The sequence below is a fragment of the Amia ocellicauda genome, chromosome 22 (assembly GCF_036373705.1).
Source record: "Amia ocellicauda isolate fAmiCal2 chromosome 22, fAmiCal2.hap1, whole genome shotgun sequence".
NCBI lineage: Eukaryota > Metazoa > Chordata > Actinopteri > Amiiformes > Amiidae > Amia > Amia ocellicauda.
This window is the reverse complement of record NC_089871.1, coordinates 17269188-17297173: the sequence shown is the minus strand read 5'-3', so window position 1 is coordinate 17297173 and position 27986 is coordinate 17269188. Positions and strand designations below refer to the sequence as shown.

The 27986-nt window shown below is 38.8% G+C and overlaps 2 protein-coding genes and 1 long non-coding RNA gene across 5 annotated transcripts; 1 reads left to right on the top strand and 2 right to left on the bottom strand.

The window, feature by feature from the left end:
• Positions 1-245: 245 nt before the first annotated feature.
• Positions 246-7357, bottom strand: LOC136718596 (uncharacterized). The gene is made up of 2 exons (XM_066696375.1): positions 7111-7357; positions 246-3337 (listed from the first exon to the last, which is right to left on the bottom strand). The coding sequence occupies exons 1-2, from the start codon at positions 7273-7275 to the stop codon at positions 2222-2224; spliced, it is 1281 nt and encodes a 426-aa protein (XP_066552472.1). The 5' UTR covers positions 7276-7357; the 3' UTR covers positions 246-2221.
• Positions 6424-19102, top strand: fzr1a (fizzy/cell division cycle 20 related 1a). Of its 2 annotated transcripts, none has more exons than XM_066696373.1 (14): positions 6424-6539; positions 10655-10767; positions 11565-11693; positions 12026-12089; positions 12338-12468; positions 12741-12823; positions 13360-13543; positions 14076-14141; positions 14415-14517; positions 14693-14877; positions 15455-15688; positions 15936-16040; positions 16357-16449; positions 17105-19102. In XM_066696373.1, the coding sequence occupies exons 1-14, from the start codon at positions 6473-6475 to the stop codon at positions 17144-17146; spliced, it is 1599 nt and encodes a 532-aa protein (XP_066552470.1). In that variant the 5' UTR covers positions 6424-6472; the 3' UTR covers positions 17147-19102. The 2 variants fall into 2 exon arrangements, with proteins under 2 accessions (XP_066552470.1, XP_066552471.1); XM_066696374.1 differs by lacking the exon at positions 6424-6539 and adding an exon at positions 8425-8660.
• On the bottom strand, positions 14314-27986 carry LOC136718597 (uncharacterized). 2 transcript variants are annotated; one of them, XR_010805293.1, is made up of 5 exons: positions 27878-27986; positions 27450-27606; positions 26465-27331; positions 14667-14857; positions 14314-14539 (listed from the first exon to the last, which is right to left on the bottom strand). It is a non-coding gene; the product is annotated as an uncharacterized LOC136718597 (long non-coding RNA). The 2 variants fall into 2 exon arrangements; XR_010805292.1 differs by lacking the exon at positions 27878-27986 and having other exon boundaries at positions 27450-27867.

Here is a 27986-nt window from a genome sequence, read left to right as displayed (position 1 = left end):
AAGGCTGTCAGTGCATTATCACTGGGTTTGTATTAAGCCTTGTGTTTAAATTTCTCTTCAGCTGTGATACAAGTTTTAAAAAATGTCACGTTTGCAAACTTATGTTCTTATGTTGCATTTGATCAGGTTAGAATCACATAACCTCAGTCTGTAAATTTACAGATTTATGATATTCGAGGATAATAATTATTTTTTATTTTTATAAACTTAGTTTATTTGGGGTTTACAAAAATAAAACCACAACATAAGAGATGTAAAGCTATATTATATCCACTCAGCATGTTACATACACAAACATACAGTACAATTCAGATAACAGGATCCAGTCTTTGAATTATTTTATCAGTGTAAACATACATATGGTACAGTTTTTTTTTTTTTGCCAAAACAAAGTGATAAATAAAACATGAATGCAAGTGTTGCTTACAAAGTTCATATTTGTTAATCTTATTTTGTTAATAAAATGTGTTATTGACACATTCATTCCTATTACTCTGAAAGCAGAAAATTGCATTGGTAAACTGCCATGTTGATACCACTGACACATTATTGTCAAAGTCAACAACAACATTCATTGTACTGAAGGAGGAACAATGGTTATAGAGGACTTTGGCTGTCAAGGCAACTGACATCACCTCGATAATCTGGTGACCTGTATTCATCTAAGGATGAGGCTTAAAAACTGATCTGTCTGTAGTGGTGCTGTAAAGCCCCTGATTAAAGTAACCTCATCTCCAAGGAGGATGGTATACATCTGATTGCAGTATCAAACCATGGCAGTGGTGAGACACTACCTGCTTAGTCTGAGGACTTTATTTACAGAACTCCACAAACAAAACAAAGTTCACCTCCCCTCTTATTTTTAGCTGACATTAAATCAAACAGAGCAAAGAAATACAGCCATATGACATTTCAGGAGAGGACTAAAACAGTTCACTTTTTGAATAATATACAAAGTTCTGAAATTGCTCCTCACTGATGGGAACTAAAATGTAACAGGTTTACATTTCCACATGATCTTTCATTTCTTGTTAAAGAAAAACATACATAAAATAAACAAATATATATAAAAGCCCAATATGAGACCTCTAAATGACAATAGATTAAATTAACCAATGAAAAGGTGCCTTCAGATGTGAACACTGTGACTCTGCTACTAAAACTATTAAACTGCTAGACTGCTGCTTGGCTATAGCTTAACTGTAACCTAAAGATGAGGTAGTTAAAAGAATACAAATGGACATATAAATATAACACCTTTAGCTAAGGACTGCATAATAGCTTATGTAGAACATTTTTATCAATACTGAAGTTGCACCAATGCTCAAGGTTAAACCACTAATCAATCCCTGAACAAATGTGTCCTTTGGGATAAGTTATCAACATACCATATTGGTGTAACAGGACCACAGAAACGGGTCAAAAGGGACGGACATAGTCTTATCGTTGATGTAGAACCTGGCTGCAGCATATACAATTACTTTTATACTATTGAGAAAAGCAGTGGTCACACCCTACTCTATGCCTGCTCAACACCTTAGCAAACAGGATTGGAATTCCACTACATTTTGTATTTATTTTAGATAAGTACAGGACATATGTTGATCTTATTGTATGTGCTATATTCTGTAAAGATTTAAAAATGTTTCTTGTGAGCCCTGTTACTTGTCCCCTTGGTAAGGCAGATGCTAAGAAAGAAATTATACTCTGAAGACCTGGTGTTTTCTGATTGAAATCCTCTCACCCCCTCTGCTGGCCAAACATGGTAAGACCAAGCTCTTCACCCAGGTGTGAAGGCCAAATCTTAGTTTCACCCCTCACAAGGATGCTTGTTGAAATACCTTCTAGAAGAACCTGCATTTTCAAACCACACATTCCTATTCATTATCCTTGCAGTGCTTGTTACCCATCAGTTACACTGGTTAAACAAAACCAAAAAACTTCTCCTAGGTTTTAAAACCTTTAAACAGCTTTAAAATCAAAAACTTAAATGAAAGGAAATCAATGAAACTGGTTTTATAAAAAACCTAACATGCAAGAGCACTCAGATACACACGGGAGTGCATTAAATTCCATCAGAAGAGCACCAGTGATGCAGTTACAGAAGCCTGTACTTTAGAGTCTATTTTCTTTTTTTCTTTTTAACTTGACATGATCCCCAGGAGTGGGTTGGTTTCACTGGAGCCACTGAAGGACAGAGGTTGGGGAGTTCAGATGTTCTCTAGTCCTGCTGCTGCTGGAAGTAGTCACAGAGCAGGGAGCGCACCTCCTCGGCAGCGGGGTCGTCCAGGGCCGGGGGTACGGTGTCAGAGGGCTGGGGGCACTCAGCCTGGCTGATGGCCTCCAGCCACTCTTCGTTGAAGGTGTCACTGTGCACTTCACACACGTTATGCAGGATGCAGCAGGCTAGCACCATGGTAGGCACCAGGTCCAGGCTGCAATCATTACGCTTGTGCAAGCATTGCCAGCGAGCCTTGAGCCGCAGAAAGGCATTCTCGATGACACTGCGGGCACGGCTCAGCCTGTAGTTGAACTTGCGCTGGCGGGAGGAGAGCACTGAGGACTCGGGGTAGCATTTGAGCAGCCAGTTCTGCAGGGGGTAGGCAGCATCACCCAGCAGGAAGTACTTAAGGGGTTGCCCCATGAACTCCTTAGGCGGCTCGGGGAAGAGGCCACCCTCGTTGGCTATGGCCCACAGGGTGGAGTTCTGCAAGATGGTGACGTCCTCTGTGCTGCCCGGGAAGCCCGCGCAGGCGTCCCAGAACTGGCCCAGGCCGTTCACCACCCCCTGCAACACCACTGAGTGCCAGCACTTGCTGTTCCAGTAGTCAGCCGTGTAGTTGGGGGGGGCGATGATGGAGATATGCAGGCTGTCGATGGCTCCCACGCAGTGTGGGAAGCCCCAGCGCGTATTGAACAGGCGCGCCATGTCCTCGAACTCATGCTCGCTGGGCAGCTGCAGGTACAGCGGCTTGAGCAGGGAGACGATGGCATGGCACACATCCCGCACGCACTTGCACACGGTGGAGCGGCCCACGCCGAACAGCACGCTGATGGTGCGGTACTCCACGTTGGTGGCCAACCGCCACAGCGCCACCGCCACCCGCTTCTCCAGAGGCAGCGCCAGGCGGAAGTGGGTGTCCTGCCGGGCCAGCTTGGGCTTCAACTTGTTGCAGATGAAGAAGAAGGTGTCCTTGGACATGCGGAACTTCTCCAGCCAATCACGGGGCTGGAACTCGTTCATCACTACCCGCTCCCACCAATCAGTGCTCTGGATGTTGGTCCAGGCACGGGTGCGGGAGCTGCAGGTACATCGGCTACTGCGGGCAATCAGCATCTGGAGAGTAAAAGAAGTTGCTCAGAATCACAGAGAGAAATGCTTTGGAATTTAAACTGTACTCACCCAGGTACACATACATCCAAAGTATCAGAGCTAAAAAGTTAATATATACCATATATATTCCTGTATTCTTTCAGGATAAAAATGCTGTTGGCAGAAGTCCTTTTCTGGTTAATGACTAATACAATACTATATGGAAGTGATATGCTTAAATGTCAAAATACCAGACACATATTAAAGAAAGAATCTCCCCCTGTGATCGATAAATGAAAAATGTGATCCTCTGATTACACCTTAATTTTGTTTATAAAGTAATTTCATTATTGTACATTTGCTTATTTATATACATGTATATGTGTGTGCAGATGGCATTACATTTTATAAAATACTGCTGTACAGACATGCTCAAATTTGTTGGTACCCTTACAGCTCATTGAAATAATGCTTCATTCCTCCTGAAAAGTGATGAACTTAAAAGCTATTGCATCATGTATACTTGCATGCCTTTGGTATGTCATAGAATAAAGCTATGAAGCTGTGAAAATAAATGAATTATTGCTCATTCTACCAAGATATTCTAAAATGGCCTGGACACATTTGTTGTTATCCCTAAATAATTGGATTATAGTGATATTCCAAACAAATTAGTTTCTTTAATTACTATCACACATCACCAAACTTGTAGTCATTCAGCCTATTTAAATGGAGGAAAGTAGTCCCTTTGCCATTTGGTATCATTGTGTGCACCACACTGAACATGGACCAGAGAAAGCAAAGGAGAGAGTTGTCTGAGGAGATCAGAAAGAAAATAATAGACAAGCATGGTAAAGGTAAAGCTACAAAACCATCTCCAAGCAGCTTGATGTTCCTGTGACAACAGTTGCAAATATTATTAAGAAGTTCAAAGTCCATGGAACTGTAGCCAACCTCCCTGGGCATGGCTGCAAGAGGAAAAAAAAAAAAAAAAAAAAAAAAAAAAAATCGACCCCAGATTGAATAGAAGGATAGTGCGAATGGCAGAAAAAGAACCAAGCATAACTGCCAAAGATACAAGCTGAACTCCAAGGTGAAGGTACATCAGTTTCTGATCGCACCATCCGTCGCTTTTTGAGCAAAAGTGGACTTATTGGAAGAAGACTCAGGAGGACTCGTAAAACATAAAAAAGCCAGACTGGAATTTGCTAAAATGCATATTGACAAGCCACAATGCTTCTGGGTTAATGTCCTAGACAGATGAGTCAAACCTGGAGCTTGTTGGCAAGTCACATCAGCCCTATGTTCAAATGAACAAATGAAGACCATTCCTACAGTGAAACATGGAGGAAGCTCTGTTTTGGGGCTGCTTTGCTTTTAATCTGTGCAGGGCACAATGAAATCTCAAGACTATCAAGGCATTCTGGAGCAAAACATACTGCCCAGTGTCAGAAAGCTCTGTCTCAGTCGCAGGTCATGGGTCCTCCAACAGGATAATGACCCAAAACACACAGCTATAAGCACCCAAGAATGGATAAGAAAACATTGGACTGTTCTGAAGTGGCCTTCTATGAGTCCTGATCTGAATCCTATCGCACATCTATGGAAAGAGCTGAAACTTGCAGTCTGGAGAAGGCAACCATCAAACCTGAGACAGCTGGAGCAGTTTGCTCAGGAAGAGTGGGCCAAACTACCTGTTAACAGGTGCAGAAGTCTCACTGAGAACTACAAAAAATGTTTGATTGCAGTGATTGCCTCTAAAAGGTTGTGCAACAAAATATTAGGTTGAGGGTCCCATCATTTTTGTCCATACCATTTTAATTCGTTTTATTTACAATATAATGTTGAAAAAAATCAAAGGCAAAGTCTGATTTCTATTAAATATGGAATAAACAATGGTGGATGCCTATTACTTTTGTCAGTTTCAAGTTATTTCAGAGGAAATTGTGGGTTCTTTGTTTTCTGTGGAGGGGTACCAACACATTTGATCACGTCTGTATATGACAAATAGAATACATCAGTGGAGTGGAGACCAGACAAGCATTTTAAAATCTACTATGGAACACTGCTGCTAATTCTCAATGGAACTGAGGGGGGTTATAGTGTTTGGAGTGAGTACAACATTTATGCATTGGATAAATCAAGGACTTCACCATACGCTGCACATTGTACAAGGGAGATATGAACTCTAATGGATTTGACTTCAGGAAGATAATGAACATATGCACAATTTCTATGCTAAAGGGCTATGGTTCATCTGTATTTATTTCACATAAACCATTTTAATAGCAGACAATATCTAATCATAATAGGGGATGGTAAAGGTACAGAGGAGTACGTTTCCATTAATCTGCTACCTCTGAAAACAGATTACACAATGGAACAATCCATGGATATCACATTGGATACAAGTCACCTTTGACCTCTTACAGTTCTTAGACAAGAGTTTAACTGGTCCTTCCTTGGGAAATATGTATTTATAAAGATTAAAATGTTGTAAGTTTACAAATTACCAGTAGTACAATAGGATGGTATAGCACAATAACCTCTCCTAAATTTGGGGAAAAATAATACAACTTTGGATGTTGTGAAAGGTAGTATACAACTAAAAAAATTAGCATATAGCAAGGAAGTCGGTATAAACTTGAACACAATTTTAAGGATCGGTTTTGTCAGTCTGGCTGCATTGATAACGTGTCACGTCCTATCGTGCATAAAGCACCAGTTATAAACACGGATGCATGCATCCATCCATCCGTTTGTTATATTGCAAATCGAGGTTTCAATTTCTCCTATCTTAGGCAGTAGTTTGCCTGCTGATAATATTAAACTTAATGATTTAATCTGTACTTGATGTATTCTATGTCTTGATGTATTAAGAGGGGTCTTGATGGATCGTTTTTACAAAAGGGCACTGTTCGGTGTAATGGTTTTTAATCTTTACTTTAGAAGCAAGATAATTGGTTTACATCGGCATGTTTTTATCTTGCTCCCTATTGATCCTGCAGTAATGATTACGTTTCTTTTAGCACACGAAGACTACTTTCTCCACAACTCATTGATCACAAGGCAACTTAAATTAAACCTAAAGCAGACACCGACGCACACAATTGCAAACTTTCCACACGGAGTCACAGGACACTTGGACGACAAAGCAAGATGAAAATGCGACGGTGTTTTGCGACAGAACCAACCATTAAAAAACACAGAATTGATTCTAAAGGAGGTAACAATTTTATTTTACGGTTATTATTAATTTAGACACGTGATAATTGTCTTAAATAACAAAATGTGATTTTAAATCTGCAAGGGGGGATATTTTAAACATAGAAAGCATACCAGGACAATTGATAGGTCGGGAAAAATGCCTTATTGAATGCACGCATGTATTCTTGCAAATGATTGCATTAACTATACTTTGCAAAGCGCTTTGAGATGGCGCTCACCACAGAAAGGTGTTTGCATGCGATTTTGTGTTGTTGTTTTTACGGTCAATGTCCGTACTCCACAATAAACCAATTATCGTGTGTTACAATACCCCACATTAATTCAGTATGAACATATTATACAAGTTGAAATGGGGAAATGCAATACAAGAGCAGCATCGCGTCCTTGCCAAAACAACGTGTATTTTCATTGAGAATGCTCGCGTTCTTGTAGCGCACATTTCCGCAGATCTGCAGAATCCCACCGATCCCATTGGCGGAGCGGCGCAGATCTGCGCTACAAGAACGTATTATGTCTCAACTAAATGTCCGTGTTTTTGGTGCTGCACTTATCCCCAGGACAATATTTACCATAAGCATCCTCCTCTGCCGCTGAAAGAAGTACTGTCTGTGCCTGATTCGCCTCTGTATTTCGTTCCTTCTTTGAACATTGGCATTGTTAATATCGGTTCTCCGTTTCATGAGCATGTACAGTAGCAGAAACATCAGGGGCTTCAAAGCTTCCTCTCCAGCCATTTTCGACTCCTTGGCCACATTAGACCGTGGGAGGACGGTAGAGCGGCTTTTATAGGAAGTAGAAAATGAGTGACACACTTGTTTTTCCTGTGTCAACGAAGGGACATGGGGGGGAAAATATATACGACCAATGGCGCCCCCTTTTGCTTGTATACGAAAACGCACCTTACCTGCCGTACATTTTACAGTAACGTGATGAAAAGCGCATTCTTTGTTGTGTTCCACATTTTGTGTAGCCTAAGGCTATACAGTTATTAATAAAATAAGCCAGAATTAGCACCTGGTTTGACTTTAAATTTACCAACCAAGTTATTTACCAAGGTATTTATTTGGGCGACGTCTTTGTGCAAAGTACTTCCATTCAAGAAGGAATAATGCAAGGTTACACAGTTACACACATTACACAGTGCAAGCTCGTCAGTATGTTTACCTTCTTATTATAATGTTGCATACGTTGCATTGTGTCCACATATTCTTATTCTTACAGAATCGGCAAACTTAACAATTGTCAAGCATGTGTAACAAAATTAGACTAGGCTATATAAAACAATATGTGGACAATACAGACTAAACTGCGACGTTGAATAAATAAATGTTATCTTGTTATTGGGAATGTTGATTTTAGCTTTAGTGTTCCTTGTTTGGCTTACTCATTGTTTTAATAATTTGGAGTTGGAAAACATTGCATAATATTATTTGTCTGCGTTTGAGCATACGTGTTTGGGCTTATCTAGTACTACATAAACAAAGATATGCCTTAACTGCATTTTTAAGTCCATCATGTTTTAGTATATAACCTACTCTAAATGGATTCACTGATTATTTAAATAATGGTAAATATGTGAATAAGTGGATATTTGGCAATACTATGCACTGTATTAGTTAGCCTCCTATTTCTTTCTATTTCTAGATGTGTTGTTGCCTGGTCATATTCCTTGAGGCCTTCAGCCAATACTACTAAAGTTGGTTGTACAGTATTTGAGCTCGATATATCGCTGTATTGTGATATGAGAAGGTGTGTTGCACACAGCGCCCCCTACAGTGCCCAAAAATGCGAATACGTTTCCTTAGTAACGCGGCGAGACCTTTTTGTATTGATTCAAATATTTTGACGTCAACAAGCCGCGTCCCAGAATGCACTGCGAGAGGCAAAAGCTACAATATTATACTCTCGTTGTCAGCCATATTGGGAGAGAGGGAGAAAGGGGTAAAAAAAACTGGGTTTAAACTTAGAACTAAAATAGTAAACCTTGATTCGCCGTCGATGGAACAATGGTTTCCATGTCCTGAGTGCATCCAAGTACGACCACGACCCGGTAGCGTAACGGGAGCACCGTCCATCTGCGTCTAACCGACGTCCCGACCCACACTACCCCGCTGTAAAGGTAAGCTGCCGGGGATGAAAACAATATCAGCGTTTACGTGCTGCGGGGAAATGTTTCGTTTGCCTAATAGTTTATTTTATTAGGTTACAAAGTCGGACTGTGCGTTATTATTTTACAAATAAATCAATTGGAAATAACGTCCTGTGTAGTGTGGTGTAGTGTAGTGTAGCGTAGCGAAGACGTCCTCTCTCGTTGGCTGTACTGTTGGAAGTACTGTGGCTGTCTCAATGGGTTCGTTGATTTTAATTTCGTGTTATACAGATTCAACATTGAACTCGCAGATTTTCAAACCCCATCGGCCGTGTATTTTGAAATGCATCGTGTGCTGTTTTGCAGTCGAGGAAAATGCAGCTATATGGCCGGTGTCATTTCTGTGAGGAGCGGTGCTGTATCATTTGGATTAAAAATGTGATCAGATGTGACTGTAGCTTGAGGCACATATGTGGGGACGTTCAGATTTTGAAAATGCAGGGTTTTGGGAGTTCAAATAATGTTCTGTGATAAACACTGCGATTGATTCCAGTATCTCACAATACATCTACCACACAAGGCTCGTTTTTGTACTCGTTCTCCTTACCATGGTATAGATCAAATAAGGGCTGGTCACCCCAGGCTTAAGGGAGAAGGTTACTTTAACTTTAATTTTACCTCGAAGTGTAAGAATGCAGAAACGTGAAAGTTACGCAGATCAGATCTGTACTGATTGAGGACTGAAAGACACGTTGGCTGTGTAAATAACCAGAAGAATAGACATCGTTGACACACCGGATCTGGATAACAACTGGACGGTTAGGGCGCAGGCTGAACTTTTACATGTAAAGCCTGAGTCTTGCCTAGAAACTGTATTGCATGCTTTAGCTTTCTGGTGGAGAATGTGCCCTAGCAGACTGGTAATGCTGAAACATTAGCAGGGTGAGAATATTTGCAGGTCCCAGCTGTTTAACACCTGGGAGATAATGTGCACTGACAGCTGGTTGCTTCCTCTCTGGGCCACTGTGTTCCTGCTGACTCTTCTGAAAGTCTCTAGCAGGATATTTTAATAAGATCAACCATCTAACTGACATCTGTTAAGACTACACATTTTTATGGTTTGTTTCCTGGAGTATACTCGTATATTGCAGCACTCCACTGGCGTTTAAACAAATCCAAACACAAAACATGATTTTTTACGTACTAACAGAAAAACTAGCATCTGGTGTGTGGGAGTTATCTACCAGTTAGCTAGACACAGAGGAACTGGCATAATTTATTTAAATATTACAATTAATTGAAACACAGCACTTATGTATGATTATATTGATTGATCCATGTTTGTGTGTGAAATGAGAAAAGGGCTAATTTCATAAAATGGCATTTTAACTAAATGGAATCTATCTTTCAACAAAAACACAATTTTCTGTGATCTTTCAGAAACCAGCTAGATGACAGAATCTGCTTGCAACCAGACAAGCAAAACAACCCAGAAAGCTTTGATTTTGATGCTTATTGCTTTCTTCTCAAGCCCACACATGCATTGTACAATGCATCTCCACACAAATACTGCAACCTAGATGCCACATAGGCAAAGCAATAGTAATTAAACTGTCACCTGGTTGCACAGATGGTAGATAATTTTGATCTAATCAACAACAAATGTGGACAATGTTTAATAAGAATGTTAACCTTTGAACTACTGAATAGCAGATTTTAAAGTGCTGTAGGGTGATATTTTAATAGTGGTTTTCCACTTAAAATCAGTTAATTATTATTGTGATTACATGCCCAAATATTGGTTTTAACTAAAGCAGAGGAAGGTATAGCAATGATATTTAGTGACTTAACATTGAAACATTTATGATTGCTTAATGATTAGATACAGAATGACAGTCCATTCTGCTGGAGTAAATTACTAATATAAAGCGGTCTCCTTATGATTCAGGAAAGGATAGAGAGAGCCAACTGGAGTAAAAGCTTGATCATAAGATTTGGCCTTTGTTTTGTATGACTTAATCTAGGGAGCATTTTGAGATTGGGCACTTCCTTCAGATTCTCTCCCATGATGGACCAGGACTATGAGAGACGGTTGCTTCGGCAGATAAACATTCAGAATGAGAACACCAGCCCTATCGTGAGTTTTGGCATTGTGCTCCAATGTTGTGCCCTTGTTCTCTCTTACCCTCTTCCTATCCCCCTTTCTCTCTCTCTGTCTGTCTCCCTGTATACATGAAATTAATTCAAACCAAGAAGCCTTTGCCTCTTATTCTGAGCATTGCCTCCTGACCCGAAAGAGGATGTGCTAGAAAAGCAGTCCACTGCAAAGTCTGAATAATGAGCTGACACGAGTTGCCATGGCCACATTTTTGACCCGATTCCTTTTCGCATCCTCTTTTCAATTCATTCTTTCTGTGGCAGCAGTCCTTTTTAGGTCTTTTTGGTCTTGCTGAAATATGATTTGGAATGGGAATCTTACAGTCAGTTCCGTGTTAGATTTGAATCTGGCTTTTGGGATACTGGTAGTTATTGGACTACAGTGACAACCCTTTCATTGTTAATTACACACAAAATACATTACAAATCAAAAGGGAAAAAGGCTAGTGGTGTTTAATATTGGAACAGAGACATTTTCATAAAAATAGAAGATCAGATAAGATTACCTTGTAAGACTTCTGTTTACAAAGGTTATTGCTACACACTTACAGAAGTCAGTAGCTGATTTATTTTTTCATAGCATATTGCTTACCTTGTGTTGAGTACATTTGCAGAGAATGGTTTGAAAGCTAAATTAGTTCTGAACAAAAAAAGCATGTTTATTTACAAGAGCATGTTATTTTTTCAAAGGAATAGTAGGAAAGTAATTAACTAATATTGAAGTCAAAAGGGATTTTCCTCTCTAAAGGTCATTGTTTGTGCTTGGTCTGTTTCCAGAAAGCCACAGAGGTCATGCGGACCCTGACTCCCACCAACTCCCCCATGTCTTCCCCTAGCAAACACGGGGACCGTTTCATCCCCTCCAGGGCGGGGGCCAACTGGAGCATCAACTTCCACAGGATCAATGTAGGTTTGCGTGACCTCAGGAGAATGACACTTGTGTAGCAGCTTTTGTTGCTGATATGATTGAACAAGCAAAACAAATGTCATTCTGCTGCCGTATTGCCAAATGAATTCAATTAGGGTGGTTTCTGCTATTCATTAACATTACCGTGTTGCTGTTGTATATAAAGGTCCCCAGATTTAAGTCTTTCCTTGCATTTGTTCTTGTAAAATACTGACAGGTTACTAGTTAATACAGAGGGAATGCGTACCTGTTTATATGAAGCTGTTCTACAGGGATGCTGGTTTTGAATTGCTTGTATCTAATGGAAAAGAAACATTTGCTTTGCTTTCAGGAAAACGAGAAGTCACCCAGTCAGAACAGGAAAACAAAGGATGCCACATCTGACACCAGCAAAGGTAACTACAACCCGCAGCTGTCATTCACATAATCGTACAGGCCAATCTTCCATAATGTATACTGGACTTGAGTGGATAATGTTGGCCTGTAACATTCAATTGAATTAATTTGAATCCGAAAACTGCCAATCTTGGGCTACCTGAACATAGGCTCGGCTGAGGTGAGTCCAAGACTATAAAAAAAGCAAGCATCATTGAGGTCAAGGATAAAAAGCTGACCTGTAAATATATTTATTTTTCCCCCTTAGCGGATGGTCTAGCGTATTCTGCCTTGCTGAAGAATGAGTTGCTGGGGGCAGGCATTGAGAAGGTGCAAGATCCCCAGACCGAGGATCGCAGATTGCAGCCTTCCACCCCAGAAAGGAGGAGCCTTTTCAATGTAAGATGCAGAATGGCACAGAATAACCACCGTTTTTTTAGTTTTTTTGTTTTTTTTCTCTGCCCCCTCTTCACATCTCCAAATATAACGTTCTGTCATATGTATGGCAATATCAACTTGGTTTGTGTTGTTGAATGTAACTCATGGGGATGTTTCTCCTTTTTCTGTGCTGTGACCTGATCTGTTATTTTTGGTAAGACTTGCTCTACTTGCCGTGTCCAGCAGGAATCAGTGCTGTTATTAATTCATCATTTTTTTTATTTTTTGTTTAGTACTCTCTCAGTGCCAAACGCTCCACACCGGATGATGGAAACGGTGTCTCCCCCTACTCCTTATCTCCAGTTAGCAGTAAAAGGTAATTTATGCATTTATTTTTACATTTATTTGTATTGATTACTAATTTGATTCTTTTCTGTACCCTCTAACTTCATTAAGTCCCTTTGCTCCATTACAACCAGTCACTCAAAGGATTTTTTTTGTTTTAATCTTGGTTTGTTAATTAATACTATGACTCCTTCCCCCCCACCCCTATATTGCTAATGTTTGTCAGAGTGGGAGTAAACAGTTTTTCTGCTTTTTACATTCTTCTTGCTTATCAAAGGAAGCCATGGAATCAATCCCCATGATTATTTGAAAATTCACTTTGAGGAGTTGTCAACTAGAACAGTCAATGAATCAGTACTCTAATTTAATTGCTGGCTGTCTCAGTTTAACAGTCAGCCGATATAAGTATCTGTTATTTTGTTTCTTTAATCCAAGAGTAAATGCATCTGATTAGAAGAAATTGCATTTATGCTGCAGTGGCTAACCATTAATCCTTATGGTTAGAATGTTCAAGATTATTAGGTACAGATGAATAAAGCAATTTCAATTTCAATCCTGAAACCACAGCCAAAAGCTCTTAAGATCCCCTCGGAAACCCACGCGGAAAATTTCAAAGATCCCATTTAAAGTTCTGGACGCCCCTGAACTTCAAGATGATTTCTATCTGAACCTGGTGGACTGGTCATCTCTCAATGTGCTCAGTGTGGGCCTGGGAACCTGCGTGTATCTGTGGAGCGCCTGCACCAGTCAGGTAAGTGCCACTGGGGAATACAAACTTGTATACTGAATAAGATATAATTATTCTGTTTCTCTGGTTCTACCAGTGTTCATACGTTATGTTTGAATTACTGTTTGGATATTTAAATGTAATAAATCATGAAATTAGAAGTCTTGGTTTTTAGTCTTCCTAAAAAATGTGTTTTTAAAACTTGGTTTTTAGTCTTTGTGAAATTCAGTAATTACTTCTAGGTGCCATGTATTCTTGTCAACCCTAGTTGAAGTGGTACTAGGTTTGGCTCAAAAGGTTTACATGGCTCCTACTGGGGGTTTAGAGGGGTAGAGTACTAAATATCTCAAGTGGTAGTATGAGAATCTCCATACTAAAGTAGCTTTTCTTATGGATAGGGTATGCTGTGTAAAAGAGGTGATCATTAATGATGGGGGGTATTGATGGATTTGTAGTCTTACTCTAATGCAGACAGAGCTTTAAAGAGTGAATCTGGTTTTACAAAAGGGAATGAGAATGACCAAAGTGAATATATTAAGAGGGTGTTTGTTTTCAGGTGACCCGTCTGTGCGATCTCTCTGTGGAGGGCGATTCCGTCACATCTGTCGGCTGGTCAGAAAGAGTATGTTTTCCCTCTGCAACGGGCTTTTTTATGAAAGTACCATTACATGTATTATGATCTCCAATATAAAGTATTAATGAGAAATCAGCTAGTGTATTGGATAAAAGATGACTTGAAGTTGTTCATAATTAACAAAATGTGAAATTAAACCAGTTACACTACAATATGACTATTACATTGAAGAGCAAAGCTTTATTATAGGTTTAAGCTTTTAACGTACAGCCTTTACAGAAGATACAGATGTTAATGGGGAGGGTCTTGGTTTTGCTGCAGGGAAATCTGGTAGCAGTCGGAACACATAAGGGGTTTGTACAGATCTGGGATGCGGCTGCAGGGAAGAAGCTGTCCACATTGGAAGGACACACGGCTCGAGTGGGTGAGTTTCCCTGTGTTTTTGACTAAAAAGAGACAAAAAGTCAGTAGCTGGTGCCCAGGTATGGGTTTCTTGTCAAACCTGCCCCTGCTATGACAGGCTTTGACTTGGTACAGATGGTGCTATGGCATGTTATGGCCCGCCCTTCTCACCATCCTTGCTCTCTCCTTGACCGCAGGTGCGCTGGCCTGGAATGCCGATCAGCTGTCCTCGGGCAGCCGGGATAGGATGATTCTCCAACGGGACATCCGAACGCCCCCTTTGCAGTCAGAGAGGCGGCTTCAAGGCCATCGGCAGGAGGTGTGTGGGCTGAAGTGGAGCACTGACCACCAGCTGCTGGCGTCTGGAGGCAATGATAACAAGGTAAGCACAGACCCTGGCTGCTGATTTTTGGGTAATGACTTCCAATAGGTGTGATAAAAAAGCAGACCTGTGGAGTAGGGGTTAGTGCTCTGGACTCCTGAGTGGAGGGTCTTGGGTTCAGTCCCAGGTAGGGGGTACTGCTGCTGTACCCTTTAGCAAGGTACTGAACCTAGATTGTTTTTACATACAATTACCCATTTATACCACTAGGTTTAAACTGGAACAGTGTGATATATGTCACATTCAGGTGCCTCAATGTACATGTAATTTTGTTCTTTTAATTTGGAGCTTTGAAATTTTCAATATTTGGTTTGTTGAAGTTCTGGGCTCTCTATAGTAACCTGGAAAACCTTGTGCCCTTACCTATTAAAGTCAATCAATTTTGGTGAGATGTTTTTTAGTAGCTTATAAGTTGTATATTTCTGTAAGTGCTAATGACTTCCACAGTAGACCTGAGAAATTAAAGCTCATCAAGCCTACCAAAATATTTTTTTTTTCCCTGTTTGGTCTTACACATTGTGAATTGATGCATTTAGACACTCATTTACTTTTTCTGTTATTAATGTGTGTTGTGCAGCTGCTGGTGTGGAACCACTCAAGTGTGATCCCGGTGCAGCAGTACACCGAGCACCTGGCGGCAGTGAAGGCCATCGCCTGGTCCCCCCACCAGCACGGGCTGCTGGCCTCTGGAGGGGGCACTGCTGACCGATGTATCCGCTTCTGGAACACCCTGACGGGACAGCCCCTACAGTGCATAGACACTGGCTCGCAGGTCTGCAACCTGGCCTGGTCCAAACACGCCAACGAGCTGGTGAGTCCCCTAAACTGAGTCTGGCATGTATTTTAATGTAGTCGGTGAAAAAACTAACATAAGATGGGAACCCACCCCCAAAACTTGGCTTTTCATGAGATTCATTATATGGGTCGATTTTTTGATTTTATGTACTCTCATCCTTTGATTCTTTTGTTGAAATGTAGTTTTCATTACACTGGAATCTGTCCTGGTAAATGTGGCTTCTGTCCCTTGCCTGTGGGTTAATGTTTGTTCTCTCTTGTAGGTGAGCACACATGGCTATTCTCAGAACCAGATCTTAGTGTGGAAATACCCGTCCCTGACTCAAGTAGCCAAGTTAACAGGCCACTCCTACAGAGTCTTGTACCTGGTAAGTTTCTGATTTCAGTTTGCTTTACCTTGAAAAGTATATGAATGTGATGAAAGCATTTAAAGTAAGTGCCTCCTCAGCAAAAGTGTTAGCAGTCTAGATATGGATGGGGGTTATTTGGGGGGTCAAAATGGGTTAAAATACACACAGGTCAAGAAACAAATCTATTGTGAAAAAAATTTAAGGAACCTCTGAAGGTTTTCTTTGCCCCTAAGAAAGCTTTTTGAACCTTCCACAGATTACCATGTATTCAACACTATATTAAAGGGAAATCCTGCAGTTATTGTCCATTCTCTCACTGGTTTATTCATTGCAGGCAATGTCTCCAGATGGTGAAGCGATTGTGACTGGAGCAGGGGATGAAACGCTAAGATTCTGGAATGTATTTAGTAAAACCCGGTCTACCAAGGTACTTTCAGAATTATAATTCTTAGTGCATGGATTGCTCCGAGGGCTTATCTGTCTTATAGGTCTATATACAAATGGTCCTTGATGTATTGATTATATTGAGTCTCAATATAACTGGTTGAGTGTCTGAGTGTTGTTCACCTTTGGGCTGAAAAGGGCCTGTGTTGGAATAAAACCTTTTAAAAGAATGGGGAGTGGGGTGGACCTGCTTATCCAGACCTGCAGTGGAGCTACATTTGGGAGCATGTCTTACTTTACATCATAATGGTAGTAAAAGGTATTCAGAATGCACAGGGGTTAAAACCTTCAAGATCTGAGCCAGTTCTAGAACTTAATACACACCGAATTGGATGCTGATCACCAAAAGTGAAGGGAGTGGAATTGACCTCTCAAGTTAATGCATGATCTCTCTTCCATGATCCCCCACACCGAATTGAAACTTTGGTCTTCAATGTTAATCTTGTTCTGGAATTAATTTCAAGAAATAGCTGCCAGACCTGTACTGAGATTCACTGTTCTTTAGTTTAGTTTAGTGGTCTCCGGTCAGGTCATACAGCTGTAGCAAACCTTCTATAACCTTCTGTCAAATCTGGAGCTTTTTAAAGTGCATATCCCATTTTAATTCCTTTTTTTGTCTTTATTTTGTATCTTTCTAGGAATCTGTGTCTGTTTTAAACCTTTTCACCAGGATACGATAAAACAGGAAAGTGGCAAAAGACTGCAATGGGAGTACACTGACTTCATCCTAAGCAGACATCACAGCTTGCATGAGACTCATTGTGTGAATCTGTCAATTTATTTTACTGGAGAAAAGAAGAGGAGGGACCTGGGGAAAAAATACAAGGAGCATTGTTTTCTGCCCATTATGTTTGTTTACAAAAGACTTTGTTTCAGGACTGCCAAATGAGGATCAGAGGATGTATGTCTTTATGAATGTTGGTTTTTAATTTTTGTTATCAATGTACAGTTTAGTTCGGACTTCTTTTCTATGTACTTTCTTTTCTAAATGTGTAAAAACTAAAAAAAACTTCTGTGGTCACATTTGGTGTAAATCAGCCTTAATGAAGCATAAACCAATGCCATTTAAACATGGGGTATGAAAGGGCCATTTATTTTCTTTTTTTTTTTTTTTACTTCTAACAATCTGAAAACTAATTTATTTGCCAGATTAAGTTTTAAGTTGTAAAATATGTAAAGGATAAAAAAAATGGCAGAGAAATATAGATTTGTTTTTTAAAAGAACAAAACATCTTAAGATTGTATTCCTTGAAATCAAGAAATTAAAACAAAAGGTCTTACAATATATTTCTGGCTATTCTTAAAATCAAAGTGCATGTTTTGCAGACTGATGCCTTTAGACTTGCATTTTAAAACCATTTTAAAAACTATTTCAGCTTTGTTTTCTTCTGTATTTTTTTTTAAGTAAAGCAGCTTTTCTTTAGAGAATTAAGTTATTGTGAAGAGCACTTGATTTTTTTTTTTTAATAATATAATTTAAAACACGGACAGAAGGATAATATGTTTAACTATGCATTGCAGTGAGCAGATCATGAGAGTTACCTTTGCCCAGCTGTATTGTTTCTTTTGGGATTAGAAAACTGGGACGGTGAAAACTTTAAACCCTGCAAATCTTTACAATACGGACTCTAATGCTTATTTTTATTCCTACTATAAATGCTTCAGCTTGGAAGATTGGTTGTGCTGCTTCTCTTCAAGATTTTTTCTTGTTTTGTACTTCTATCATTAGGTGTTTTTTTGTTTTTTAAATTCTGCAGTTTATACTGATCGCAAACCTCGTGATGAAGTGCAATGGGCAGGGCTGCAATGTGCAAGCTGTCAGTTTGCTTGCTTGAACTAAGCAAAACTGATTGTGTAGCTTTGGTTACCCAGAATGCATTTAGGCTGAGCGCATGATGGTGGATGCAATTCTACAGATGAGTGTGCATGTTGACTTTTGTAGTGTGAGGTTTATCCCAAATATATATATATTTTTTTCTTCAGTACTGCCATTCTCAGAGACTTGATTTTTTCAACATGGATGCCACAGAGCATTTCTCTTAGCTTGGTCATTTGTAACACAATGTATGAAACAAGGATACCTTCTGCAGCTGAGGCCTGAGGAACTGCTGCTTGCACTTCCCTGAAATTAAGTATTGGGAGAGGAAAAGCCCTTTTTTAAATGGGAGGGGAGTGGGTGTGGGAGGGGGGAACAAAACACTTTACCCCACAAAATTATATATATATATATAAAAGCAACTAGCAATACCTTTTTAAATTTTATTACAGAACACAAGGTGACTCGTGAGTTTGGCTCCTTTAGGTTGATTTCCATGCTAGTAACAAGTTGATTGTACGTCCCAATAGAGTGAATGCTGTACTTATTGGACAAGTTGACAAATGGGAAATGTCTGAATAAGTACCTGGATGATGGCTTGTTATCTATACCCATCTCTATTTTTTTCTTTTTTCTTTTCCATCACAAAGATTCAGAACTGCCAACTTGTACAGCTTAAAGAATGTCTAAACAGATTTTTCAAAGAATTTATTACGAAGTGTGACCTGTGCTGTTACATACTGTGTATACGTTGTAAATAAGTTCAGTGTATAATGTAACTCTATTCCAGGCATTAAACTCTGAAACCATTTTTCCCACCTTTATGACTCTACTTTGTTTAGTTTTTTTGGCAGTAAAATCCAAACTTTAATTTATGCAGAACAAGTTACTGTTTTAAAACAGTAGATTTCTGCTCGTCACCACAGTATTATGTTCGTGACAGGTTGGCAGCAAGCATTCCAGGGTAGTATTTAGAGGTCTGTAAGTAACTATCATTAACGGTGACAAACAAACTCCCCTTGTACTGGGGCAACGATCTCATAATATGAAAAGGTAAAGTAATAATGAGATAAAGTATTCTTAATTGTCCATAAACTATAGAATAAATCTAAACACTGATTGCTATTAAAACATAGGTTGATATAAAAAGGCCAGGCCCTTAATGAGAAATAATGAGATATGAAACGGACATAAAGAAGGTTTACATTTAACCTAGGAGCTGAATACATTTCCCATCCCCCATTCCAAATACATTGATGAGCCAGTTTCTGGAATTGGCTTGGTTTAATGAATATGATTGGTTTACTTTGTTTATATTCTGATACATTGGGTACTCTATACTGAAGTAGTGCTAAAAATATTTATAAAGCACATAAACTTCTCAGGGGAAAATTATCTGCAATGTAGTAGTTTTATTGCTCCATAAAAAGCAAAAATAAAACAGTTGACCACTAGATGTCACCATTGCTCAGGTGAATGATCTGCTTTCAGCTGATTTGGAAGATTGTCCACCTTTTGTTTTGATTTGTGAATTGGTAGATGATGGTTTCATTTTTGAATGCTTTCTTCCAAGTGTATAACACACTAGGTCCTTTAACTTTATTTACATTCATTGGTTGGATTAGTTTTATAGAAATACTGCACCCTGACAGATTTTAACAAGAAATGTAAATACACTACACCTGCATTTACAGCTACAGCTATTCAGAAAAAATGTATTACTGATAGGATCATTTCTGAGCTGCCAAAAATATTAATCTGTTGAATATAATTAATTAATACCAGCAGTACAAAGTACTAAAGCTTCAAATCACTACCATTAGATAACCCTCATATACCACTTACTATGTGAGATTGGAATATCATGTCTAATTCTGTAATAATGTCCAACACTTATTAAAGGGATTCTTTAGTGTTTCCTAAAATTCTCCCACAGTTCAATAAGATTCTTTCATCCTCCTTTTGGACTGAGTCTTAAATACCCCTCTCTCTCCAGTGTGATTGGCTGCGGTGCTGTGATTTCCTTGCCTTTTCATATTCATGATGCATTTCCTATAAGTGCTGCAGTCAGTGTGTGTGTCTGTCACTCTCTCTCCTCAGTAGCTGCTGTGAAGACAGATTCTGTTAGAAGTGATGAAGATGCTGGGGCTCTTGTGCTGCCTTGCAGTCTGGCTGAGGTGTAAGTCTGCAGTAAATCTTCTACAGTGCAGTATCTACTGGAATAGCTATACTACATATGTTTCATGATATACATGGATATTGCACTTGAGGAAACTTTAGATTCTGTATTTAGAATGCCAAACCAGGCCACCATTGCAAACATCAACACCGATTCAATGAAACTCCTATAAAACAAGCATTGTCTTACTGACATTAAAAGACTTAATCTTTCTCAGAAGGAAAAGTTGCTTCTGATCAAATTTCATCTGTGTTCTCCTCAAATTTGTTGTACAGCACTATTTGCCAGGTACTTATAGGTACTGACCAGCTCAATTACATTTCCTCTAACTACAGTGGGTATGGATCATGTCTTTAGTTTTAGAAACATTCAGTTGAAGGATGCAGTTATCACACCATGACACAAAGTCATCTACCACAGGCCCATGCTCAAACTCTCCATCCTGACGTAGACTCTGGAGTCATTGATTAACTTAATAATATGCCTATTTTCATATTCATAGTCGCTAGTATATGATATGTACAGGAGAGGAGAGAACACACAGCCTTGTGAGGATGTGGTGGAAGAACAAAGCTGCTTTGACATGACACCATTTACTCTCACTTGTTGGGACCAGTTGGTAGTGAAGTCCACAACCCAGTCCTCAATACTCAAACTCAGCTTAAAGTGGAAGAGAAGATTATCTGCTAATATGTGAGGCTAGATACTATTGACGGCTGATGAGAACTCAATGAGCAGAAGCATCGCCTTAGTTTTTGAGCCCTCCAGGTGCTTATAGAAGAGGTTAAGTAGCGTTAGAGTGGCATCCTCCACCCCCCTCTTGGTCCTATAAGCAAACGGCAAAGGGTCCAGGGAGTTCACCACCTGCTGCAATACCTCCTTATTAATTAGAATCTCAAATTACTTCATTATCAGGGATGCCAATGCCACTGGCCTACAGTCATTAAGCACCTTAGGAGAATTGTTTTTGGCTACTGGAACAACAGTAGCATGCTTCCAGAGTTTAGGCACCCTCTGCAGCTTGAGTGGCAACATAAACATATAATGGAAAATAAGAGTTGCTCTGGAGAGTTCAATGTTATAGGTATTTAAAAATAGAGTACATAACGTATGCACACATTATATGCATTATAACAAACAAAGTTTAATTCCAACAAAGTTAATAGATCAAGCAAAATATAATTCAAATTAATGTTTATTTCCTAATCACAATTTTACATAGTATGCTCCCCTCAAAGGCCTTCTTATATCTTTTTGCCATTAACCATTTAAAAAAAATACAAAAAATATAACCATGAAAATAGTCATGTTTTTTTTCTTACCAAAGAGTACTTCAAAACAATACTTATTTCCTATCCATAATCAGTGGAACACTGATGTCACACCTATGGCTGGACAGATTTGTAACCTAAAATTAGAATTGTAAATTGTTAAACAAAAAAAATACTACTTCAGCCAGCACAAGGATGAGGTTCGCAGCTTGTGGGAGACACGGGAGGGTGCCCTGCAACACAGGTTTCACAGGAGACCCTAGACATAAGCCTGAAGGAGCACAGGCACGAAGTGCAGAAGATCAGCAAACTTGTCAACTTTGCAGATGATACTAAAATATGTGGCTCAGCAGATACAATCTCGGCAGCACAGATTATTCAAAGACTTAGATAATATTCAGTTGTGGGCTGACACCTGCCAGATGAAATTCAATGTGGACACGTGCAAGGTATTACGAGGAGGTAACAAAAATGGGAGGAATAGAATTAGAAGAAGTAACACATGAGAAAGACCTAGAAGTTTCTGTGGACTCACTTCCCCCATTCAAACAATCTGGGGATGCAATGAAAAAAGTAAACAAAATGCTAGGGTATATAGTCAAAGGTGTAGAATGACTACAGACTAGTTAGAGCTCATGTGGATACTGTGTACAGTTCTGGGCTCCACACTTCAAGAAAGATATCACTGCTCTAGAGGCAGTTCAGAGGAGAGCAACCAGACTTATTCCAGGTCTGAAGGGAATGTCCCTCTGAGAAACTGAGGGAACTGAACCATTTCAACCTGGAACAGAGGAAACTAGATGGGGACTAATTAAAGTGTTCAAAATCAAGAAAGGCATTGGCCATGTCAAACCAGAGAAGCTTTTCCAGATCAGCAGGGACGCATGCACCCGAGGACACAAATGGAAATTGGGCTTAAAGGCATTCAAGATGGAAAACAGGAGACACTTCTTCACACAGAGTGTTGTCACAATCTGAAAAAACTCCCCAGCGATGTGGTTGAACCTGAAAATGTGGGAACATTTAAAAATATACTGGATAGGATCCTTGGATCACTTAGTTATTGATGAACACCAAAGGAGCACGATGGGTCGAATGGCCTCCTCTCATTTTTAAAATGTCTTATGTTCTTACTTACTCACTTGATCAGCATCATAAGTCTTTGAGTCCCACTGCACAATCCATTCCAAAGCACATTTTTAAATACGTACACATATACATGATATACATTTGCATAATTTGTCGATGTCACATTAACTATTAAGTGTATAGAATTGAATGAAAAGCTTTTTACAGCTAATCTATATAAACAAAATAAAACATCCCCTTGTGGTTTAAAATAAGATATCTTGAACAGTAATCGTGTAATCGTAATCATAATCGTTTTAACATGTGGTTTATATGTAGATAGGCTATTGATTTAACTTGCTATTGATTTAACTTTAGCTTGAGGTCTTTATTTATTTACAGGTGCACGGTTCGATTCCCGAGCAGGGAGCTCTGACCTACAAAATAATTACTTATTATTTCCATGACCCGGAGGCACCCCCCTTAAATACACAACTGTAATGGGCATTATATAAATCAAATGTTTTAATTTAGATAGGCTACAAGTGACATCTGAATCAATGTCTGTATTCAAAATCGTATACGATCCATACTACACGTACTACACACCATCACTTCAGTAAATTTCAGGAGAAAAACAGGAGAAAGAAATCGATGTGATTGTCATGTGACAACCATTCTGAGATTTGTAAAAACCTCTGAAGGTCTGGACACCGAACAAACCTTCGAAGACAGACCTAATTATTTTTATTTTTATTAACAAAAAAAATTGTCCTATTTTAAAAGCATTGTTTTAAAAATATTTTCATGGCCCACTGTAGTACTTCTACGGCCCACAGGTTGGGAATCACTGCTCTAGCACATTATCTCAGCATTATTTGAAGGGGGCAGCTTCTGTAATTTCCTTTGCTGTCTTGAAGACCAATGCGTGTTGATTTGTGAAGTTTATTCTCTATTTGATTTGATGTTTTGGTCCTCACAATGAAAATCAAACTTCTCTGGGAGAAATCCAAATCTAACGTTTTTATTTTTATTTTTACCTAAAGAAGTTGTTTGATTTATTTGTTTGAACCTGTATAGTGTGCTGATAAAAAAGGAGTAAAACTTCCCGCCAAAATTACCACAGAGCCACAGAGCTTGGATATATAATTAATGCTTGTGGATGTCTTAAGAACTGCAGATCTGCCCCCAAAAAATAAGAAATACAATGTAATGTAGTAGAATTTCCTGCAGCCTTTTGCACTCTTATCAGATTCATACTGAGGAACATGAGAGAGGAGGTGGAGTCAGACGGGTTGAAACAATATCGAGCACCACCTGCAGAAGAGCAGCCAGGAAACCCAGCAGGAGAAAGTGCTGTGTGAGAGAGAGACAGGGCAGTGGAGCAGTGCCTAATGGTTTTATTACTTCAGATGCAAGCAATTGTTGGGGTTTCTGTAGTGATCTTTTGGAAGTGAAGGTTAAACTGCAGAAAGGGAATCTTAACGGATATACTTTTTACATTATTCACCATATTAATCACATTAATCATTTTTGTAATGGCTCTAATAATATATCTAGAAATAATTAATTAAGGAGGTGTTAAGTTTACTACAGTTTTGCATTCCTGTGACTGAATTAATTTCAGGTGGAAAGTCTTTGTCCTGTGGAGAGCTGTTAGGTGTTGGAAGGAGCAGGACATGGCAGTGCAGTTCCTGGAGCAGGAAGTTTGTACAGACACCTGTTAGAACACAATGCTTCTCCCCTCCTTCTCTGTACACCCCTGCAGAGATGCCCTCACTTGATCGCTGAAGTCTCATTGCAGGTTTCTGACCACTGTGTTTTGGATTTGTTATAAATGTGCGTCTTTTTTCTTCTTTTATAGTTTCAGATTGTTTTCTGAACAAAAATCTATATATAAGGTATATTTGAGGCACAAACTATCAATTACCAATTAGTCCCTGAAAGCCCTGAGGTCTTGTCATTTATTGTATTTAAATTTGACATATCAGCTCTGCATAAACATTCAAATGTATATGAATATGTATATATATTTATTTGAATGGAATATGTAAAATGTTGTATAGTTCTGTCTGTCTGTCTCTTCCTTGCACACCCAGTGTTCTGGTTCCACGTGGCACAACTCTTCCCTCCCCCTGCACAGCCACTTTTATCTTTGTCTGGTTCCACGTGCAAAACACGTCGAACCACTCTCTCCCCCACAGTCCTTTGCGCATCCCAGAATACTTTGCGGAGGAAACGGTGAAGTCACCCCCGGTGTTTGGTAACCCTACACTCCAAAGGAGGAAGAGGAAGTAGAGAAGCGAGGGCTGAGCCAATCCATGTGCACATCTGGTACACTGCCCTCTGCTGATTGGACATTATTCACCTTTTGTTTACTACTGTATAAAATGTAAAACCTGGATAAGAACTGTAAGAAAGTTGTTTGAACATGAGTTCGCTTTGGTTTTCTTCCGGGCCGGCCTGATTAAAAGACTTCTTTTCCATTTGCAACACAACTCCTGCGCTGCTGTTTTCGTCAATTTAAGAGGGTTTCTTCAGTCACTATAAATGAACATGCCTATTTATATTTAGAAGTATACCCTTCAAGCAATCCCTGTGAAAAATTCAACTGAAACTCAGTTGGCCTCATACTTTTCAACATTTCTCCTCCTTGGGTGGCTGAGAGTAGCACAGGATAGAAGCTGTAAGTGCTTACATCAACTAGATATTCATAAAACATGTTATTAAATACAGAAAAGTCCCTATAAATAAACATGTAATTAAGACTACAATTTCTACAAATGCATTAAATAAAATATGAATCTTTCATGATTAATCATGAGTCCCTGTCCCTTAATTACTAGTTGCTATTTTAATATTTCCTAAACATATTTTAATTAATCTTGGAAATCACAAAGCTGTAATCATCAGTGAAACACAGAAACATAATTGAGATGAAATACTTTGAAATTGTTCACTTTAAAAACAAAAGTAATTGATTCCATAGACAAATTTAGTAACGTGAATGTTCTCGATTATACGCAATGCTAGAACACATTCAATAAATAAAATAAGTAAAAATTAAAATCACAATTTTGTTGTTTAATGTTTAACAAAACACTAAAGAAATATATTTCAGCTTCCTCTTCTCTTATTTAAATTAAATGTAATCCAAGTGTAGTCAATTATTTTGTGTCAGGGTCAAAATTTCTTGGTCAAGGTATAGTCAAGGTCCAGATTCCAGAGAAAAACAAATCAAACTTCCAACACACACACAGTGCTGCAGATAAGTAATATTTGACAAAGTACATAGATAAAATGTCAAATAAATGTTAAATATTAGTATTTAAATGCTTTCAGACAACTTTTAATTGTTTTAATTTGTAAAAGATTAATGTAGGCATATATGAATATACATAAAGATAAAATAGAAACTTTCTAAATATTTTGTGTCTTACTAGATTCGAGTATTTTCCATTTACCATGAACACTGTTCACTGTTGAAAATTAATTAATTAAATTAATCAAACTTCTATTATAAAAAGTACTACAATAGTCATACTCATAACTTGTCTGTACCAAATAGCACTTTCATTAATAAAAACAATTTAGTGTATTAATCAAGTAGTCTAATATTTTAATTAGGAAAACTACATCTCTATCACAATATGAACATCTGTACCTTAATGAACAGTTCAGTAATCTTCTTAGCTCTCCATCAATTGCAACAAAATCAGTCATCCTCTCCCCATGTACAGCAAAACTCTCTGCAGTTTTTTGCACATTACCAGCCACATCCTTTAGAGCTTGTCATCCTTTAACATCAGACCTCAGTTACAGTCCAAACCACAGAACTGGTGCAATGCCTTATCAGTAAAGCACTGAGGAAAGGGTCTCTCTCTTAGGAGGGGGGTGGGGGGGGCTATAGGTAGTTTAAAACATACAATAATTTAACAGATTTTAATAAATATTGTTCGTTTCTATAAATCCATTAATTAAAAAATAAAGAAAAGCAAGCCGGTGGATAAATTTTATAGCAAACAATCACATTACATTGGTATAATAAATGTTTATAGCCAACTAATTATGATCATTATAAAATGATTGTCAAATACATAATTGATAATTACAATAAAATAATTAATAAAATATGAGTCATAATGGTATGAATATTAATAATATTTTGTTCAGTAACATTTGTCACAGACAGTGTTGTGACTTGGTTATAATCACTTACATTTATTTTTTATTTCTCCTAATACAGTGGCTCTCAAAAATATTCACCCTGCTTGGACTTTTCCACATTTCATTGTGTTACAACATTAAATCAGAATGGAATTAATCAGGAGTTTTTATGACTGATCAAATTGTAAATTGTTCTAAATTAATTACAAATACAAAACAGAAAATAATTGAATGCATAAGTAATCACCGGGAGGGGCTGACAGCGGTGGCTATATTTAATAAAAAATGCTTTCCCAACACCTTACAACACCCATCTTCTCTTTTTCCTTTCTGCTGGCTTCCACAGAATGCTCTTCATATACATCTGTGAGACAAACATTGATTAATTGTAACTTTAAACATTTTACTGACCTTTACTTATTGAGTTACTGGACTAACTATTGCCTGATATGCCTGGATAAATTGCAGACTATCGGACTTACCTTTGTCACCAGCAGGAGTTGCTTCATTGCCGGTGCTGTAGTCTTCTGCTTTCCTCCAGGTTGTGAGGCAACAGGATGCAGTACAGTATTTAGATCGCGGCATCAGACGGAGGCACTTATCTGTGGTGCTGAGGAGCGCCGTGCGGTTTGTGAGCACCTGAAAGAGACAAATAGTGGGGTTAAAGGTAATAGGCCTGCGAAGAATAAATCCCACAGAGTCTGTTGCCGTCTGTGGGGACAACCTAAGGGTCTGTGTTGCATGCTTTGCATTTTATGGTGCTGCAAATTAACAGGGGAAAGTCTGAAATCCTTTTTTACAGTTTTTAGGTTGGGTAGGGATTTTTATAGTAAATAATTGCCTGGGCTATTAAAGGCATTTTAATTAGGTTTTATCAATTGTTCTTCCCCCCTGAGAATAGAGTAAAGACCTCTTGCCCTGTATGACACATTTGTGCTGGTGATTGATTCTGAGGGTAAAAGTTATTCTGATCCTGTTGGTGTGCCAAGATCCAGAACATCCTGTGTGGAGAGGGTGTG

What these genes read in the sequence shown, in the direction of transcription:
- fzr1a (XM_066696373.1), top strand. Translation starts at nt 6,473, where the DNA reads ATGAAAATGCGACGGTGTTTTGCGACAGAACCAACCATTAAAAAACAC. An exon ending in CAGAATTGATTCTAAAGGAG is followed by an intron (nt 6,540 to 10,654) that starts GTAACAATTTTA and finishes GACTTAATCTAG; the next exon opens with GGAGCATTTTGAGATTGGGC. An exon ending in TCAACTTCCACAGGATCAAT is followed by an intron (nt 11,694 to 12,025) that starts GTAGGTTTGCGT and finishes CTTTGCTTTCAG; the next exon opens with GAAAACGAGAAGTCACCCAG.
- LOC136718596 (XM_066696375.1), bottom strand. Translation starts at nt 7,275, where the DNA reads ATGGCTGGAGAGGAAGCTTTGAAGCCCCTGATGTTTCTGCTACTGTAC. An exon ending in GGCAGAGGAGGATGCTTATG is followed by an intron (nt 3,338 to 7,110) that starts GTAAATATTGTC and finishes TTTACTCTCCAG; the next exon opens with ATGCTGATTGCCCGCAGTAG.